The 21179-nt window shown below is 44.2% G+C and overlaps 1 protein-coding gene across 5 annotated transcripts in view; it reads left to right on the forward strand.

The window, feature by feature from the left end:
- Window positions 1-21179, forward strand: part of SNX8 (sorting nexin 8) — a 58287-nt gene that overhangs the window by 30129 nt on the left and 6979 nt on the right. For all 5 annotated transcript variants that reach the window (XM_033963339.1, XM_033963342.1, XM_033963343.1 and 2 more), the window contains exons 5-11: window positions 1288-1409; window positions 11057-11137; window positions 13904-14064; window positions 15735-15867; window positions 16236-16304; window positions 16989-17138; window positions 18730-18879. In XM_033963339.1, the coding sequence (XP_033819230.1) occupies window positions 1288-1409; window positions 11057-11137; window positions 13904-14064; window positions 15735-15867; window positions 16236-16304; window positions 16989-17138; window positions 18730-18879 (866 nt within the window). The remainder of the gene's footprint in view (window positions 1-1287; window positions 1410-11056; window positions 11138-13903; window positions 14065-15734; window positions 15868-16235; window positions 16305-16988; window positions 17139-18729; window positions 18880-21179) is intronic.

Genomic DNA, 21179 nt, shown 5'->3' on the forward strand with positions numbered 1-21179 from the left:
GTGTGGGGCCCCGAGCATCGGATTCCTCGAAAGACCCAAGCAGGAGCCGGTAAAACAAAACAAACAAAAAATAATGTGTAATGGGGGAGGGAGAGGGACGGGCCATCGGAAAGCAGCATTGGAGCGGAACGGAATGCGCAGGCAAGCAGACGAATGGGCGGCGGCCTTCAAATCGGCAGTAGAACTAGGAGAGCAGCGGCATTCATCGGGTGTTGGTGGGAGTTTAGGCATCATTAAAACAGAAGTACTGAAGCAGTGGCTACCTGCTTCACTCAAATATAAGATGAGACCCTCATTTTTGGGCCATTTTTTGGGCCCCAAAATCTCATCTTATATTCGAGTATAAACGGCACTTTTATGGAGGTTTTACCCACTGTTCTTTTTTTTTTCTCTCCGTTTTGTTAAAGTTAGTGAAACGAATGAGATACTCATTTGTGGAATTTTGGTATCTATAAATAGCCAATCCTGAATCTTTGAGGTTTCAACTTTGTAAAATTAGAGATACAGTGCACCCTGATGTGCAGAATTTAGCAAACTTCTGATTTTTTTAGTGTTCAACTTTTGTTGTATTCAGATTATGTAGTAGAAATAACATAACCAAAGAAAAGCAACGATATATCTATCTATCTATCTATCTATATCAGTGGTCTCAAACTCAAACCCTTTGCAGGGCCACATTTTGGATTTGTCGGTGCTTGGAGGGCCTCAGAAAAAAATAGTTAATGTCTTATTAAAGAAATGACAATTCTGCATGAGGTAAAACTCTTTATAGTTTATAAATCTTTCCTTTTGGCTAAGTCTTAATAATAATATTGTTATTTATAGATAAAGAGACATATGATCAAGAAACTGTTTTATTGTACTTTTGTGATTATGATAAACATACTGAGGGCCTCAAAATAGTGCCTGGCGGGCCGCATGTGGCCCCCGGGCCGCAAGTTTGAGACCACTGATCTATATCTATATATATATATATTGGGGGATGTGTGCATATTCTGATTTGGTTTGGATCTACAAATATGATTATGCAAGCAAATTCAAAACAACTTGAGCTTGGCTCCAGTTGTTTCTGAATATTTTTTTTTAACCATCCAGATGTATTTTGGTGGAGTTAACATAATTTGCAAATTCAAGTGACTTGCACACCGTAGATATTAGTGGAAATCGCTGAGCATACACATCTGGTTTGGGCGAGAGAGATCTGAAAACGGGTGAATGCAGAATCCTTCTGGCTAGCTGAGATCAGATCCTGTTCTAAATGCTATATATGTTGTTTTCTTCCTGCAGCTGACCGAGAATTTATTGAGTCTCGAAGGCGTGCACTGAAACGCTTCATTAACCTGGTGGCCCGCCACCCTTTTTTCTGGGATGATGTGGCTCTGAAGATTTTCCTTGCCTTCAGTGGCTCAGTGAGTACTCATTAGACTGTCGAGATGGGGATTTATTTACTCTACAGAACATGCAAAATATATGTGCTTGAAACACAAGCCATAATTGGTTTAATTTGTCTCGTCTTTTGTACGTCATTTTTATTTCTTATTTAAACTTAATGAAGCAACACAACCTCTAATCCACCAAATGCAAAGGTGTAGTGAGAGGTTGTGGGGGGGGAGACAAACAGTTCTTTTACGACATCTCATAAAACCATTTACTCAGTGGTAGCGCCTACATTATGGAATTCTCTCCCGATAACCCTGAGACAGGAAACTAATTCTAATAATTTAAAGTCTAATGTCTAAATTTAAATCTAAAGTCTAAATTTAAACCTTTCTTTTTAAAGATGCATAGGAGATCGAGTCCAAGAGCTCTACCCAGATCACTTCTGGGAAGCTCAGTCGATCTTTTGTTTTCAAGTTTGTAGAGATCTGGAATGAAGTTTCTGACTCCATTAGGCCTTTAGGCCAGCTGCAATTATTTTGTAAATTCCTGAAAACTTTGTTGTTCTCGCAATTTTTAAATGGTTTAACTACAGCTTCAACGAAATGATAATATTATAGTTATTTTTCTTATGCTTTTCTTATGTATTTTAGTTTTTAATTACTTCTTCCTTCATCTATGTTTTCTGCTATGTACTCTAGTCTTAATTATGTAATGTAATGTAATGTAATTTATTTCTTATATACCGCTACATCCGTTAGGTTCTAAGCGGTTTACAGAAAATATACATTAAGATTAGAAATAAGAAAGGTACTTGAAAAATTCCCTTACTGTCCCGAAGGCTCACAATCTAACTAAAGTACCTGGAGGGTAATAGAGAAGTGAAAAGTAGAGTTAGAGGAAAAATAAAATAAACATTTTAACAAGACAGCATTGATCTAAATACTTTGGAAGGTAGAATAGAGAAGAGAAAGGAATAGAAGCAGAAGGGGAACCGTTGAACAGTAGAATTCTGGAGAAATTTAAATGATAGAAATAGAACAAAACAAAGACAAAAGGCAAAACAATAGATAAGATTAAAGATAAATTATATGTGAACCGAGTCGAGCTCCACTGGGAGATGACCCGGTGTATAAACCAAAGATTAGATTAGATTCTTCACCAGCTCATGTTTATTAAATGGGGTAAAAAAAACTTGGATTCTGTGAAAAACTCAATAGTATCTAGAAAACACTTTCACAAGAAAAATGTGCAATGTCAGGTGGAAATGGACAGCACAGCTCAGGCTTAATTATAGTGTGCAATATAAAAATGGAGGAAAGAAATGGATGTCAGGTCAAAAGCGCGCCGGGACAACGGCGTGCCCTGACAATTGAGCGCAGCGCGGAGGCGTGCGCCGCTCTAAATTACTGTTTTTAGGGCTCCGACAGGGGGGCGTGGGGGGGAACCCCCCCACTTTACTTAATAGACATCGCGCTGTGTTGTGGGGGGTGTGGGGGGTTGTAACCCCCACATTTTACTGAAAACTTCACTTTTTCCCTGTTTTTAGGGAAAAAGTTCAGTTTACAGTAAAATGTGGAGGGTTACAACCCCCCAAACCCCCCATAACGCCGGCACGATGTCTATTAAGTAAACTGAGGGGGGTTCCCCAACAAAAACCCCCGTCGGAGCCCCTAAAACCTGTAATTTTGTGCGGCGCACGCCTCCGCGCTGCGTTCAATTGTCGGCGCGCGCTTTTGTCTTTCGCGCCGTTGTCTATGAACCAAGAAATGGGGTAAAAACATAAGTTTAAAAAGTCTTAGTGGACTGGACATGGCACGAAAGGTAACTGGGTGGGGTTACATTGCTTAAAATAAACATGAGCTTTTGTTAGGGGATCAAAGAGCTCATGTTTATTTTTAAGAAATGTAACCCCACCCAGTTACCTTTCGTATCGTGTCCAGTTCACTAAGAATTTTTTAACTTATGTCTTTACCCCATTTTTTTAAACGTTTTTTTTTTTTTTTTTTTAGATTTTGTATGTTGCAAACCGCTTTGGATATTAAAGCGGTATGTCAAACCGTAATAAAACCTGAAACTTGGGGTGTCCTTAGCGCCATCACTTCTCCTCTCCTCCCATACCTCTTCAAATCTACGCCAGCCAATGAGCAGCGTCGCTTATCTGTTGCTTGCATCGATCTCGTCTTTCTCTCTGATGTTGCTTCCTGTTCGCAGGGACCAGAAGGTGATGTCTGAGAGGTGGATGAGGCTGGCGCGGGAAGCAGGTAAGAGAAGTTGCTTGCTGCTGGTGAAGATTTGAGGAGGTTTGAGGGGTGGGGGGGGGGGTGCGGCAATGCTCTTCCACCCTGGGCACAATATCCCTCATTACACCACTGACCAAATGTGTTGTCAAAGTGAATTTACATTCTGTGTTGTTGTTGTTGGTTTTTTTTTCCTCCTTCACAATCATGCATATATATATCTATATCTATAGATATATATATATATGCTAGTGTTTAAGCCCGTTACACTAACAGGTGCTAGAATAGATGTCTGTATGTCTGAGTTTTTTTTTTAAATTTGTCTCTCTCTCTCCCTGGACGCTGTCTGTCTGTCATTCTTTGTGTCTGTGTCTCTCCCAGGTCCCCTGTCTGTGCGTCTTTCTTTCTGTCTGTCTCCCTGGCCCCCCTGCTTGCCAAAGCAGCCCCTTTTCCCTCTCCCCCTGTTGTGCAATGCCTGCCTGCTTCGTGGCCTCCCTTCTGTTCCTCCCCCCCCCCCCCGGTTGTGCCATGCCTGCCTGCTCCGTGGCCCCCTTCTGTTCCCCCCCATGATTGCTGTCTGCCCCCAGCACATCCCTCCCCCCAAAGCAGCCCCTTTTCCCTCTCCCCCTGGCTCCTGGTTGTGCCATGGCTGCAGGCTCCGTGGCTCTCTTCTGTTCCCCCCCATGATTGCTGTCTGCCCACAGCACAACTCTCCCCCAAAAGCAGCCCCCTTTCCCCCTGTTGTGCAATGCCTGCCTGCTCCGTGGCCCCCGTCTATTCCTCCCATGATTGCTGTCTGCCCACAGCACAACCATCCCCCAAAGCAGCCCCCTTTTTCTCTCCCCCTGTTGTGAAATGCCTGCCTGCTTCGTAGCCCCCCATCTGTTCCTCCCCCCCCCCGATTGCTGTCTGCTCCCAGCATACCCCTCCCCCCAAAGCCGCCCTCTTTCCTGTCTGCTCCATAGCCCTTCTTTTTCGCTTCCCCTCCCATTCTTACCCTCACTCCATCCATCCATGGTTGCTGCCGCTCCTGTTCCTGTTCAAAGCGGCCTGCTTAGGTTCACGGCCGTCTGTAGCGAACCTCGCAGGCCGCTCTCCATATGGTAGCATGTTCCCTCTGACGCGATCGCGTCAGAGGGAACGTGCTCCATGCGGAGAGCGGCCTGCGAGGTTCGCTACAGCTGGCCGCAAACCTCAGCAGGGCACTTCAAACAGGAGCGGCAGCGGTTGGTACGGGAGGGAGGACTCGTGGACGTGTTCCCTACTGGACACTGCCGCTGCCAGCGCTGCTCCGCACCCCCTTCATCTTGCCCTCTGGTGCGCCAAGCCGGCGCATGCGCATGCGCCGCCGGCCACGGACGGACACAGCACTTGTCAGCTACCCACATCCTCTTAAGTGCGCATGGGGGAGGAAGAGAGAGAGTGAGCTTCGGGCGGTCAGCAGCCGCCGCGGCCGACATCCACCTCGGCAGGGTGGGGGGGGAGAGGGGGGTGGAGGAAGAAGAAGACCGTAAGCCGCGCATGCGCACTTCCTAGCTACAGCTCACGGAAAACGGACGCACGCATAGGAACTGCGCATGCGCGTCTTACCGTTTTATTATATTAAGATATATATATATATATCTCATCCCACCTTGCATTTGTTACCCCTGAATATTATGTCTTTATCTCATGTTAAATTATTTATGTTGAGCTGTCATCCGCCTAGATACCAACTGATAGTGCGGAAAAGAAATCCAATAAACAAACTTGCACGCTATTCCCAAACTTTAGTTATACAAAATTATAAAATTTACTGAAAATTTTTTTTTTAAAAAAAAATATCAATTATAGCACTTAATGAATTATTGCATTCATATAAAAAGGATGGAGGCAGACCAGTGATTGAAACCATAACATTGCATCTAATATTAAGGATAGCATGATGACACATGCTAAATTGGAGAAAATGGAAAATTCTATCAGGGCAAAAAACCTTCGTTTATTTAATATTCCTATTACACATTATTTGTCCCCAATGGAACTCTTGAGAATGTACTTGAGGGAGATATTACATTATACTAAAGTGGAGGCTTTTGAGGTTGATAACCTCTATTACGTCTCAAGAGATTCTAAGGAAATGGCAGATGAAGTGAAATGGATAAAATTGGGTCACCTGATAGTTTGAATGTATCACAGTTCTAGAATCTTCCAAAGACATAATTGATAAGCGAGCAACTCTTCTCGTGGCCTTTAAGACAGAGTTGGAAAAACAAGCTATTTTAAAATTATATTTTTTTGAAAAAACAAGATCTGTTTTGTGGTGATAATTTTCCAGGATGTCTCTAGACAAACCCAGTTTAAAAGAAAGCAATTCCTCCAGCTAAAGCCTAAGGTTTTGGCAGTTGGAGCTACTTTCTTTTTGAAATTTCCATGCAAATGCCTTGGTTCATAGACAGTAACGCGGAAGACAAAGGCGCGCGCCGACAACTGAGCGCAAGACAGAGACGCACGCCAAAGAAAAAGACTGTTTTTAGGGGCTGCGACGGGAGTTTTGTTGTGGAGCCCCCCCCCCACTTTACTTAATACAGATCGCGGCGGTGTTGTGGGGGGTTTGGGGGGTTGTAACCCCCCACATTTTAGTGAAAACGTAACTTTTTCCCTAAAAACAGGGACTAGCGGAGTGCCGCAGGGCTCGGTCCTGGGACCATCCCTTTTCAACATATTCATAAGGGACTTGACCCAAGGGCTTCAGGGTAAAGTAACATTGTTCGCCGACGACGCCAAACTGTGTAATATAGTAAGTGAAAGCAATCTCAAGGATAATATGACGCAGGATTTGATCACGTTGGAAAACTGGTCCTCGACATGGCAGCTGGGCTTCAACGCTAAGAAATGTAAGGTCATGCATCTCGGCTGCGGAAATCCATGCAAAACTTACACCTTAAATGGGGAAACACTAGCTAGGACTTCAGAAGAACGGGACTTGGGAGTAATCGTCAGTGCTGATATGAAGGCTGCCAAACAGATGGAGCAGGCCTCATCCAAGGCAAGGCAGATGTTGGGATGTATCAATAGAGGCTTCATCAGCCGCAAACCTGAAGTCATAATGCCGCTTTACAGAGCCATGGTGAGACCTCACCTGGAATACTGTGTGCAATTTTGGAGACCACACTACCAAAAAGATGTGCTTCGAGCTGAATCTGTCCAGCGAATGGCCACTAGAATGGTCTCCGGACTCAAGAGTCTCACATACGAAGAAAGACTGGGCAAACTACAGCTATACACTCTTGAGGAGCGTAGAGAAAGGGGAGACATGATTGAGACATTTAAGTACATCACAGGTCGTGTCGAGGCGGAAAGCGATATATTCTTCCCCAGGGGACCCTCGGTCACAAGGGGGCACCCGCTCAAACTCAGAGGAGGGAAATTTAATGGTGACACCAGGAAGTATTTCTTCACAGAAAGGGTTGTAGATCACTGGAACAAACTTCCGGTGCAGGTGGTCAAGGCCACCAGCGTGCTAGACTTTAAGAATAAATGGGACATCCACGTGGGATCCCTATGGGGGTCGAGCTAAGGATCAGGGTCATTAGCACTCAGACTTGATGGGGTGGGTCAGAAGAGTGGGCAGACTTGATGGGCTGTAGCCCTTTTCTGCCGTCATCTTTCTATGTTTCTATGTTTCTATGTTACAACCCCCCAAACCCCCCCACAATGCGGCGAGATCTGTATAAAGTAAAGTGGGGGGGTCCCCCCCACACCCCGTCATAGCCCCTAAAAACAGTCTTTTTCTTCGGCGCGCACCTCCACACTGCGCTCAGTTGTCTGCTCGCGCCTTTGTCCCAGCGCGCTTTTGACCTGACACCAAATGCCTTATATCGTATGGAAGTGATAAATATGTGTTTTACGATCTAGTCCAGTTAGAAGATTTTATTAAAGAGAAACCTTTGCTGAAAGTTTAATTTCTAGTATTGATTTGTATTTTTGGAGGATGATGTACAATATATAAAAAGTTATTTGCTTGTCCTTAGATGATAGATAGATTTGATTTCCTATTTAAAATGCCGGCGACCATGATAATGTGGACTAGATCACGGTTGATTAATTACCTTATATATGTTTTAATGTTCTCTATATGGAGCTCTTGTGGATATTCATGAATATTTGTTATTAATGAATTGTAACGAATAGTCAGATAAAAAGAAACCATAACATTGCATTTGTCAATAGCCTTTGGCTGTTATGAGACGCAGCAATACAGTCTGAGGTTTTCCCGCCTTCCATGTATGATCTATCGGCGCAATTGAATTGACAAAGTTTTTAATTTTTGTTTCATTACCCTATTGATCAGACATTGCTATTAAGCTTATTCACAAATAAAACTGAACTCCTGATGCAAGATGGGTTCAAGTCGCATCTGCCCTTGTGGTCCAGTTCCTGCAAACTTGAGCTTTTGGTAGATGTAACAAGTCTTGAGTCTGTGTCGGCTATTTCAGCTCTGTAAACTGTGTCTCACTGGCACCTGCATTATAAGACTCGCTGCATGCTTACCAAATCCAGAATGCTATGACTCTGTTTCTTGGTTCAGAAGGATTCAAAACGTTAGATTGTGTGCCCACTGGGGGACAAAGAAAATCTGTCTCTCCCGTCGGTTTTGAGGAACAGGGAAGAGTATGGCGGTTAGAGCTACAGCCTCAGCACCCTGAAGTGGTGGGTTCAAAACCCCACGCTGCTCCTTGTTGACTCCTGGGCAAGTCACTTAATCATCCACTGCCTCAGGTACATTAGATAAGACTGTTTGCCCGCTGGGACAGAGAGGGAAAATGCTTGAGTATTTGATGTGTAACAGGTTCTGAGCACCTATGGGAGGACGGGCTAAAAAAAAAAAAAAAAAAAATCAAATAAATAATGTGACAAAGTATACTGGCATTTTTAAGCATGAGCTGATACTACTACTTCCCTTCCTGGACCCGTGCCTAGGAAGTGACATGAGAGGAAGAGCTAGCGCTGGCGTGAGCAGCAGGTTGGGTTGCTTCTCACGCTGGGAAAGTTAAAGTAACGGGGGGAAAAGAAGAGGCAGGAAGGGGTGAGGAAGGAGCGGTACATAGATGAAAGCCCGCGGGACAATCGAGTTCAGATAAATGCGCGCAGGACATCAGCGCGCTGGATTAAAAGTTAAATTTAAAGTGCTCTGAGGGCGTGTGGGAGTTTACTTAGAAGTATCGACGCTGCCGTTGAGGGGTTCGAGGGAGGAACTCCCCCCCATTACAGAGGAAAGTGTAATTTTTCCCTGTTTTAGGGAAAAATTACAGTTTCCTCTCTAAGTGTGTTGGGGGGGGGGGTCCCCCCCCCCCAACGGCAGCACCAACACTTCTAAGTAAACTGGGAGGGGGGGGTCTCCACACCCTCCCTCAGAGCACTTTAAATTTAACTTTTAATCCTGCGTGCATTTGTCTCAGCTCCTTTGTCTGGTGCGCTTTAGTCCTGTCACCGGAAGGAACTGTTGGGTGGAAGGGTGGAAAAGAGGGCAGGGGAGGGGTGCCACTGTATATTCAGGTACTTTTCTTTGTCCCTAATGGACTGCTGGGGCAGCAGAGAGCTGGGTGACTTGGCCAGGATCACAAGGAGCTGTAGTGGGAATTGAGCCCGGCTCCCCGGGATCTCAGCCCACTGCATGTAACCATTAGGCCACGCCTCCCTCAAGAGGAAGAAGTGGAGCCTGTGCAGAGTGCCAGATCAATTCTGGCCACCTTGATGGGTAGACTGGTTGGGCTAGTGGGTCTTAATCTTCCGACATTTACTATGCGACTGTGTCTTAACTAGGGAGTGCAGTAAGTTTCCAAGTTTATTTACAATTTGATATACCCACCATCAAACAAATATCTGGACGGTTTACAATTCCTAAAATTAGAGTTTAAAAAAATGCAATAATAATAATAAAAAAAAAAGGAACATAAAAACCAGACAAAGATAAGGACAAAGTAGGTACGGAAGGCACTGAGGGAGGGGAAGATTTAAAATTGCATTATAAAGAAATAAAACAGTATTACAAAGATCCTCAAAATGGTGAGGGTTTTAGACTAGATTTGAATATGGCCAAAGGAATTATTAACACTATGAACCAGAGACTCTATTTGGGTATCTGCACAGTGCTGTGTCTGCCTAGCAGCACTATACTGTAGAAAGGAACAGAGCGAGGAAGCACAGTCTTGAGCAATGTTTAGGTACGCTCGTTTCTTTAAGAGCTTGGAATACGGCCCACCTTGGTCAGACCAGAGCGTTTCACAATTCTAAAATACGTAATTGTAGTACACTTCTCCCTCCGTATTCGCATTGGATACGGGCGGAACATAGGCGCGACTATGGAGAAACCGCAAATAATTTTTTTTATGTTTGCGGTTTTGAGAAAGCGCCATCGTTTTTACTATTGAAACTGTGATTTAAGGCAAGCAAGCAGTGATTTCTGGGCAGCCAACCAGTGATTTCAGGCTAGGCAAGCAAGCAGCGATTTCATGCATGCTGGGAAGAAGCCTTTCTCTCTAGGGATTCTGGGAAGCAGTGTTTTTCTCAGCGCACATTGGGAAACATGGAAGCAGCGAATTTGTGTGAGAAAGCATGGCATCAGCGATTTTCAGAGTTACAGTAATGGTAAGTGATAAACTTTTTTTTATCGGTACTGTACAGAAAAGTAAAAGGAAAAAACTTTAGTGATGACGTTTTTGGGGGGGACGGAGTCAGTGGCCGATAAATCGCGAATAAGCAGGTATGGAAACCGCAAATACGGAGGGAGAAGTGTAAAATCAAAGCAACTAATAAAAAAATATCATAAAAACATAAGAATAGCCTTACTGGATCAGACCAATGGTACATCAAGCCCAGTAGCCCGCTCTCACGGTGGCCAATCCAAGTCACTAATACCTGGCCAAAACCCAAAGAGTAGCAAGCAGTGGCTTCCCCTGTGTCTTTCTCAATAACAGACTATGGACTTTTCCTCCAAGAACTTGTCCAAACCTTTCTTAAAACCAGCTACGCTATCCGCTCTTACCACATCCTCTGGCAATGCGTTCCAGAGCTTACTTATTGATCATAGGAAAGACCTATCAACCAACCAAGGCCAGAATTACTCAATGTACATTCTAGGACAGGGATGCCAAAGTCGCTCCTCGAGGGCCGCAATCCAGTCGGGTTTTCAGGATTTCCCCAGTGAATATGCATGAGATCTATTTGCATGCATTGCTTTCATTGTATGCTAATAGATCTCGTGCATATTTATTGGGGAAATCCTGAAAACCCGACTGGATTTCGGCCCTCAAGGAGGGACTTTTTGACACCCCTGTTCTAGGATAATGCAATAAGAAAACAAGACAGGTATCTCTTTCTGTACACTAAACACTTATAGCCCACCTGAAGAAGTAGGCGTTTCACTGTAACCATGGAGCGTGTTCTTGGTCTTGCAGGATATACAGAATAAACTTCAGGAGTGTATTCAAGGAGTCGGTGATGAGTTCATGACATGCAAATTCGCCACCCGAGCCAAGGTAACTCCTGACTTTTTTTTCATACATCTGGTCTTTTGGGGGCCTCTGCATATTCTGTGTTGCATTAGTTTAGAAGGGCATTATAAACCCTCTGTGGCTTTGAGTTTTGGTTGAGAAAAATGCTGTTCCAGGCAGGATGTAATCTCCTTGGGTGGAAAGGGTTTGTTTTTTTTCCTTTGTTTTCCTTGCAAATGCATGATACAGCTTAAAGATGTATCTTTTGGGGGTTTTTTTTATATGAACTTTCTCAGTTGTGTATGTTTTTGCAGAGTTGACCACAGGAACCTTAATGTGTACGGGCATTAGATTGGGATTGATTTCTATAAGCACCTTTTAGACCAGTGGTCTCAAACTCAAATCCTTTGCAGGGCCACATTTTGGATTTGTCGGTACTTGGAGGGCCTCAGAAAAAAATAGTTAATGTCTTATTAAAGAAATGACAGTTTTGCATGAGGTAAAAACTCTTTATAGTTTATAAATCTTTCCTTTTGGCTAAATCTTAATAATAATATTGTCATTTATAGCTAAAGAGATATATGATCAAGAAACTGTTTTATTTTACTTTTGTGATGATGATAAACATACCGAGGGCCTCAAAATAGTACCTGGCGGGCCGGGGGTTTGAGACCACTGTTTTAGACTGTTCCTTTTTCTATAGTAGTTGTGATTTGCTACTTTTTTCCTAATCAGCTCTCTGGGATATCTTTTCCTGTCTCCTCCTGGCTTGCAGTCTAAATCCTTTGCTTTAATCTCTCAAAAAAGAGTATTTTGTTTTCCTGTAATATGGAAAAATTATCTTGTTCAAGAATGTAATTGTCTTGGTTATATTTTGGATGTCTAAACAAAAATGCAGTTCAGACTATTAGGATGTAAAGTGCCAACAGAAGACCGAATCCTTGCAGGGCTGTTTTGAGGTTGTCCATTTATACAGGGTTCTCTGTATGGATGGGGCATTGGATCTTTTCCAGATAAGCCTCGCCAAAAAGTTAACCCCCGCCACCCAAAAAAGATTATAAAAAAGAGGCGCGATCTGTATAAAGTAAAGTGGGGGGGTGTCCCCCCCGCCCCCCCCCCCCCCCGTTGGAGCCCTTAAAAAAATGGTCGACAGTTTATCCTATTTTTTTATAATGTTAAGTTTCATATCCTCTTTTTTATAATCTTTTTTGGGTGCTCCGACGGGGGGGGCGTGGGGGGGGAACCCCCCATTTTACTTTATACTCATCGCGCCGCGTTGTGGGGGCGTTGTGCTGAGAACTTCACTGGTTAAGGTTGCGTGCGCTGGCAAAAGGTGGCGGGGCTTAACTTTCGGCGCATGCACTTTTTCCATTAGTGGCGGGGCTTATCTGGAAAAGATCCGGGGCATGTATGGCTGTGTTACAGTTGGAGCAGTTTAGTAGTTATGGAACAATGTTGATCATTTAAATCATGATTGTTCTCTTCCAGTGAATCAACAGCTTATTCTGGGTATGGATGGAGGCTTCCTTGTAGGTGAATGTGTAGTAATTAGTGACACGGGGACAAATTTTTCCTCATCCCTGCAGGAACTTAATTTTCCCATCCCCTCCCCGTGAGCTTTGTTACTGTCCCTGCCCCATTCCTGTAAGCTCTGCCTTAACCTCACAAGCCTCAAATACTTATGATTTGAAAGTGTTTGAGGCTTGTGCAGATGAGGACGGAGCTTAGGCATTGGTGGAATGAGGCATTATGACATCACAGTCTGAGCTCTAGAATGTTGCTACTTAGGATTTGAAAGTGTCTGAGGCTTGTGCGGATGAGGACGGAGCTTAGGCATTGGTGGAATGAGGCATTATGACATCACAATCTGAGCTCTAGAATGTTGCTACTTAGGATTTGAAAGTGTCTGAGGCTTGTGCGGATGAGGACGGAGCTTAGGCATTGGTGGAATGAGGCATTATGACATCACAATCTGAGCTCTAGAATGTTGCTACTTATGATTTTTAAAGTGTTTGATGCTTGTGCAGATGAGGAATGGAGCTTGCAGGAATGGGGCAGGGACAGGAAAAGGAACTCAATGGGAAAATGAGTTCCCACGGGGACGGGCAAAAATTTGTCCCCATGTCATTCTCTAGAAGTAATCTCTTCACGTTTTTGAAAAAAAAAGTTATTAAATATTGTCTTTTGATATAGAACTTATGCCTACTAATGTCTTGTTCATCCTTTCTGAGATTCAATTAACTGGTAGATCAAGCTTTTATAGCGTCCTTCACTGGTACTTGATACTTCGTATTGATTTGGGGTTTTGTTAGGAAACGTGTGAGAGAGAGAGAGAGAGGCAGTTTAGTCTATATCAGGGGAAGGCAAATCAGGTTCTCGAGAGCCACAGGCAGGTCAGGTTTTCAGGATGTCCACAATGAATATGTATGAGATGGATTTGCATGCACTGCCTCCTTGAGATGCAAATCTATCTCATGCATATTTATTGTGGCTATTCTGAAAACCTGACCTGCCTGTGGCTCTTGAGGACCGGGATTGCCTATCCCTGGTCTGTACGAATCAGAGTGGCTTTAGGGTAGGATGAGCAGTGCGCCGCAGAAGCCCTGAGCTTCAGCACCAACCAGCAGTGTTGCACACGCCTCTCTCATCAAACTCCAGCACCCCCTGATATAAAGTTCTTTCTGCCTGGGGGGAGAAAGGGCCATCGACATCCTGCAGGCAGGGTGCCCCCTGACAAAGAGTTGGCCCTGACACAAATCTGTTATGTTTTTCCTGCTGACTTTCCTTCCTTCCTCTTGATTGCTGTCGCAGGACTTCCTGCCAACCGACATCCAGTCACAGTTTGCCACCAGCAGGGAGCTGATCCGCAATATCTTTAACAGCTTTTACAAACTGCGAGATCGTGCGGAGAGACTGGCATCCCGCTCTGTTGACAACGCCACCGATTTGCTCGTGTTTGGAAAGGAGCTAAGGCAAGTCGGGGGCAGGCCCTAATAGGGGAAGTTAACGGCGAGATAGGAAGAGTGCCTGAGGCTGGGGTTTTACGGAGATTGCGGTGTGATTAATACATTTGTAAGAATAAATGAGCCTAGAAAAAGGGGAGGAGCAACACAAATCAAACGAAGATAGGGGTACTCTAACGCAGTGTCTTTCAACCGTGCTGCGAGATGTTGCCTGGTGTGCCGCAGGGCCGCCATCAGGGCAAGTACTACCAGTCCTGCATTCAGGGGCCCGGAGCTGACAGGGGGCCCGAGGCAGGGGCGCCAGTAGCTCGCCAAGGCAAAGTGAGTTGATCACCCAGGACTCACTTTGTCTTGGCGATCTAATCTATCGAGCCGATAAGTCTTCTTCTCCCCAACGTCAATTCTGCAGTCGGAGAGGAAGTTCGGGCCAGCCAATCGCTGCCTGGCTGGGTGGAACTTCCTCTCTGATTGCAGAATTGACGTCAGGGAGAGCATGCGTTGGCGTCGGCTTTGGGGCCTGTTATCCATTGGTGGGTCCTGTTCTCCGATGGCAGCGGCAGTGGCAGTGGCTTGGGGAACAGCAGGGAGAAAGAAAGAAAGGGGGCAGGCAGGGAAACAGAAGGAAAGAATAGAAACAGAAAAAAAGAAAGAAAGGTCAGGGAGAGAGGAAGAAAAAGTTGGGGGAGGGAATGAGGTGTGGAGGAGAGAAAGCATACAGGCTGATAGAAGGGAAGAAAGATTGGATGCACAGTCAGAAGAAGAAAGTGCAACCAGAAATCACCAGACAAGGTAGGAAAAATGATTTTATTTTAAATTTAGCAAAGTGGAGGCAGTATTACCACAGTTTTCAAAGGAATTTGCCCAAATAACTTAATAGTTAACTGGGTAAATTCCCAGAGATGAAAACTTCCCTTCACTTACTATGCACAGTTCTGAATTTATATCTGCTGTCTATATTTTACAATATGGCCCCCTTTTACTAAACCGCAATAGTGGTTTTTAGCGCAGGGAGCCTATGAGCGTCAAGAGCAGCGCTGGGCATTCAGCGCAGCTCCCTGCGCTAAAAACTGCTATTGTGGTTTAATAAAAAGGATGGAGGGTATATTTGTCTATTTTTGTATGCTATAAAAACCAAATACAGAGAGAGACTGAGAGCTGTTGACGAAGAGCTACGTGTGTGTCTTTCTTCGATTCCAGCCAGAATATCAGCTCTGTGTTCAGCCAAACAGGCCCAGGTTTCGCACTGAATAAAGTATTTTATAATTTTTCACTATTCTGTTTACTTAATATTTCATAATAAAGTAATTATAAAATACTTTCTTTGTGTTTATTTGATTCCTATTCAAGAGAATTACTTTATATATAGTCAATATAGGCACAGAGTTAAATTTTTTAACATTTTCTAATGGTGGTGTGCCTCGTGATTTTTTTCATGAAACAAGTGTGCCTTTGCCCAAAAAAGGTTGAAAAGCACTGCTCTAACGTACATCTACTTGCATGTTTGTACACATAAGTAAGAACGTCTGTATATGTACAGGTGCATATGGTGTGTAGTAATTGGCCTGCATTATTGGAGTACCAGGCTGGTATGCGGAATAAGAGACCATACAAGGCATTCTTTTTTTTTTTTTTTTAACTTAGCAGTCTGCTGACAGTAGTTGAATTTCTTCTGTTCTCAGCGCTCTGGGCTCCGACACCACCCCTCTTCCTTCGTGGGCTGGCTTGCACAACAGCACGTGGGGAACGCTGAAGCAGGCTCTTCGAGGTCTCTCTGTCGAATTTGCGCTCCTCGCCGACAAGGCTGCACAGCAGGTTTGGGCTTCTCTGCATTTTAAAACGTATACTCGTAATTTTGGCATTCAAATATTTATTGCGGCCTATTTAATGGAAAGAAACTATTTGGTCGTGGCATGGAAGGCCTTTTACTGGTGGGCCTTAGAAAGTCTCAGCTTCTCACCGATTGTAGCTGGTTACAGTGCTTTAAGCAAGGCCACGTTTCCCTTTTGATCTTTATCTTGACTTTTTAATTCTGCTTGACCCGTCCTGGCTTTTGGTGGTGGATTCCTGCAGCAAGTTAAAGGGTTTTTCATGTGGATGTAGCTGGCAGAGTCACATTGACCCCCCCCCCCACCCCTCTTTCTCCATGAGATCTGCTTGAGTTTCTTCTCCTCATTTTCTAGGGTAAACAGGAAGAGAATAATGTGGTGGAGAAGCTAAATCTATTCTTAGACCTCCTACAATCCTACAAGGTTAGTTTGTTCATTTTTGCCTCACCCATGTCTCGCTGTTGTGGCTGCAAGGTCTCTGCTCCCAGTGGCATAGTAAGGAGGGGTGGTCTTCCAAAGGGCGAGCCCTCCTCCTCTCCGCCCCTACTGCACGTGTGCGCCCCTTGCTTCACCCCTCCGGTACCTTTTTTTTTTTTTTTTTTTTTACTTCCTCGGTGCAACGTTGCTGCCCGCATCGGCGCGCTCTCTGACGTCACTTCCAGGACCTGTGCCCAGGAAGTGATGTCAAAGGGCGAACCTACACCGATATGGGCATGCTGTTTATGCCACAGAAGTTAAAAAGGGAAGGGGGGGGCGCATGCGGCAGGGAGGGGCAGTGCGCCACTCACCCTTACTATGCCACTGTCTGCTACATAGAGCTTAGTCTTTTTATGCAAGCACAGGGAGAGAGAGTGACTCGAATAAGTTCATAGTGAGTGGTTGGAGGTAGGTTTTCAGCAGGGGCTTCCCAGTTTCCCAAATGTTGCGTTACACTATCAGCTTTCTGTATACGGGAGGACTATGCTACTCTAGACCGCCAATATATACAAATCTGTCGTTACAGAAACCCTAAGAATTAGATTGTTTAGGAGTGCCTGTAGTACAAATGTGTTAGTCTTTTTTAATGGAATGTAGCTAAGTGACTGCTTGATGATCTTTTGTTCAAAGGATCTGTGTGAAAGGCATGAGAAAGGCGTGCTACACAAGCACCAGCGTGCTTTGCACAAATACAGCCTCATGAAGAAGCAAATGATGAGCGCCACCATCCAGAACAAAGAGCCGGAGTCTATGGAGCAGCTTGAGTCGCGCATTGTGGAGGTATGGCCATGTGTTAGGCAAAATTTGTACAAAGGCCACAGGGCCTGTCTGGTCTTCTGGCTTTACCCTTGTTGCAAGGTTTTAACTTCACTTCCCAGCAGGAAAGGATTATTTATCCTAGTCCTTCATGAATTTTAATGCTGCTTTTTTTTTTTGCCTCGTCTGTAAAACAGTATTTCCTTGTGTCAGTCCTGAGCCCATCACTGTCCAGGCATATTTTGGCCTGTTCTAGAATGTTCATTCAACTGAAAAATGATTGCTTTTTGTACATTATTGACACTTGACGTGCGTTAATGCCTTTGGCGTATTCCTTGCCGTCTCTAGGTAATTAAAGCTTGCATGCGTGATTTGGGCTGTACTAATAGCAGATAGCATGACCATATACAGCGATATGAAAATGTTTTTGCTCCCTCCTGATTTCCATTTATATATATATATTGATTTCTGATTTTTTAACAATATGTAAGAATACCAAAGGGAACCTGAGTAAATATATAATATTGCTCCTTTACATAAAATAATAATTTTAAAAACTATGTTATCCAACACCCATATCACTCATGTGAAAAAGTAGCTTCCCCCCTAAACTTAATATCCAGTTGCACCACCTGTATTAGTAATGATTGCAACCAAATGCTTTCTGTAATTTGATATGTTGACGTCGCTTTTGAGGATTCTTAGCTCACTGCAAACTGCTTTAATTCAGACATTTTAGTAAGTTTTTATGCAAATTGCTCATTTAGGGAAGAGTGTGGCACAGTGGTTAAAGCTACAGCCTCAGCACCCTGGGTTCAAACCCACCCTGCTCCTTGTGACCTTGGGCGAGTCACTTAATCTCCCCATTGCCCCAGGTACATTAGATAGATAGATTGTGAACCTACCAGGACAGAGAGGAGGAAAATGCTTGGGTACTAGAGAGCTGCATGGGAATGCTGGTGCCGGTGCGGAGGCTACATCAAAGTAAGAAGAGGGTTCGGGTGGGTTGGGGGGGTGCCCGATGGCGGCGGGGGTGCCGGATCACCGGGGGGAGGATGCCGGTTCGCGGGGGGGGGGGGGGGGAGGGTGCTCGCAAATCGAGGCGCGCTCGGTTTACGAGGCACCAAGTTTGCAAATGTTTTGCTCGTCTTGCAAAACACTCGCAAACCGGTGCACTCGTAAACTAAGGTACCACTGTATATCTCTTTTGTAGCTTTGGTTTATTTTCAGGATTGAAGGTAATTAATATTATGTTTTCTTAATTACACTTTCTGTACAAGATGATATGCTTGTTAAATAATCTGAAAATTTATAAATAAAAAAAAAAATGTATAAATTAAAAAAAAAAAAAAAAAGATGATTGACATCATTCTGCAAGTAACTTGCGGGTTCAGATGCATAACCCTACGGTTCAGGACTACTAGACAAATCTGTAAGAAAGAAGATTATTGAGGTAAGAACCTAATTTTTGGGTGTTTTGTTTTTTTTTTTTTTCAATTGTGAATATGGGTGCCAAGGGTGTATGTACACTACGCAGATTCTAAGCTTCTGTTTGCTGCAGTGTAAACAGAACTAGCACCCGACTCCTTACCCAACCAACCTTTATTTCTTTTAGCAAGAGAATGCCATCCTGACCATGGAGCTGCGGAATTACTTCTCTCTATACTGCCTACACCAAGAGACACAGCTGATCCACATCTACTTGCCTCTTACCTCTCACATCCTAGGATCCTTTGTCAACTCTCAAATTCAGGGTCACAAGGAGGTGAGTGCCTATGCATGAAAAGGCATAATCTAGTGGTTGGCGTAAACAGTTCTGCGCCATAGTTGAACTCAAAATGTGTGTGAAAAGTTTGGCATGTTAACCAAAGATAGGATGGGTCACAGCTGCCGCCATCACTGGCAATCTTGGTATTTCTCTTCCGTCCCCTGCATGGTCTCCCTTTGCTAGCAGGGGACATCAGCAATCGACACATCTCGCTGCTACCTTGTGAGCTTGCTTCCCTTTGAAAATAGAACCGAGCTGGTTTGGCGGGTCTTGTTAGAGTATAGAGCCTTAGCAGTTCCAATTTCAGAGGAAAGCTGGCAGAAGATGTGGTAAATTTGTGGAACAAGTAAGAAGGGGCCTAACATAAGAATAGCCTTACTGGGTCAGACCAAAGGTCCATCAAGCCCAGCAGCCCGTTCTCACGGTAGCCAATCCAGGTCACTAGTACCTGACAAAAAACCCAAAGAGTAGCAACATTCCAGCATCTCAAAGAATAGCAAGATTCTGTAACCCCATTGTGAGCAACATTCTAGAGCTGAGATTGTGATGTCATCATGCCTCATTCTACAGTGCCTCAGAGCCAACCTCATCAGTGATGTTACAATGGCTTGATTACCCTATACTTGGCTCATGTAAAAACATAAGAATAGCCTTACTGGGTCAGACCAATGGTCCATCAAGCCCAGTAGCCCGTTCCCACGGTGGCCAATCCAGGTCACTAGTACCTGGCCAAAACCCAAGGAGTAGCAACATTCCAGCATCTCAAGAATAGCAAGATTCCAGAACCCCATTGAGAGAAACATTCCAGAGCTGAGATTGTGATGTCATAATGCCTCATTCCACAGTGCCTCAGAGCCAACCTCATCGGTGATGTTACAATGGCTTGATTGCCCTATATTTGGCTCACATAAGAACATAAGAATAGCCTTACTGGTCCATCAAGCCTAGCAGCCCGTTCTCACAGTGGCCAATCCAGGTCACTAGTACCTGGCCAAAACCCAAAGAGTAGCAACATTCCATACAGAATCTCAACCGCTTTGAGTGTGGTTGTGTAACTACAAAAGGGCGGTATACAAGTCCCAATCCCTTTTATTTTTGTATTTATTTACCACCTTTTTGATGTTCACTCAAGGTCATGTATACAGCATGAGGGGAAATAAAAGCACCAAGGGCCTCAGAAGTGGGTATTCCCACTTCTGAGGCCCTTGTGCTTTTTTCACTCACTGAACTGGTGTGTACTTTGTATCCCTCTGTTGGCTCTTCATTCGTACAGCAAGACTAAATCAGACATAGTAAAAAGATGCATAAGTTGCTGTATAGTCTTGTACTGTCCAAAATGTTTTCCATTGTGAATGTTGGCTTGTAACCCATTCTGAGCTGGGAGGACGGGATAGAAATTGAAATAAATAAATATTAAGGCAAAATATGCTGTTTACAAAGTCAACACAAACATATATTAAAATGTTTTACTAGACTGCATAGGTTATAAGCGGAAGGTAAGAGTAACAGGAGTGAGATTAGAAATAAAGGTGACTCCAGAAAGTACTTCTTCACCGAAAGAGTGGTAGATCATTGGAACAGACTCCCACTGCAGGTGATTGAGGCAAGCAACGTGACGGATTTTAAGAGAAAATGGGATGCTCACGTGGGATCTTTAAGGGAGTAAATTCAGGGGGGTGGGTACTTGGAATGGGCAGACTCGATGGGCCATGTTTCTATGTTTAACATAAGGAAAAATTACATATGAAGTCGGAAAGGTGCATGAATGTGGTTTCAGCTAGCGTAGAAGTCCTGCTTCAGTACTGTATTTGCAGTTGGTGTTTATCCTGGCGTGTATGACTAGCTAGCTAGTTTCTTTTCACAATAAGTTTGGGAGATGAGCCAAGCTTTCATCTGCTTCCAGAGGAGAGTGTGGTGTAATGGGTAGAATTAAAGCCTCGGCACCCTGAGGTTGTGGGTTCAAACCTTGCGCTGTTCCCTGTGACCCTGGTCAAGTCACTTAATCCTCTACTGCCCCTGGTACATTAGATCAGTGTTTCTCAACTAGGCCCTGGAGTCCCCCCCTTGCCAGTCAGGTTTTCAGGCTATCCACAATGAATATGTATAAACTGGATTTGCATACACGGCCTCCATTAAATGCAAATTTATTTCATGTGGATATCCTGAAAACCTGACTGGCAAGGGGGGTTCTCCAGGATTGAGTTGAGAAACACTGCATTAGATTGTGCTTGAAGCACCTGCATGTAAACCCCCCTTTCCCTTCCTGAAAATGGAGATAGTTTTGCATTAAGAAAAGC

Source organism: Geotrypetes seraphini, chromosome 11 (genome assembly GCF_902459505.1).
Source record: "Geotrypetes seraphini chromosome 11, aGeoSer1.1, whole genome shotgun sequence".
Lineage (NCBI taxonomy): Eukaryota > Metazoa > Chordata > Amphibia > Gymnophiona > Dermophiidae > Geotrypetes > Geotrypetes seraphini.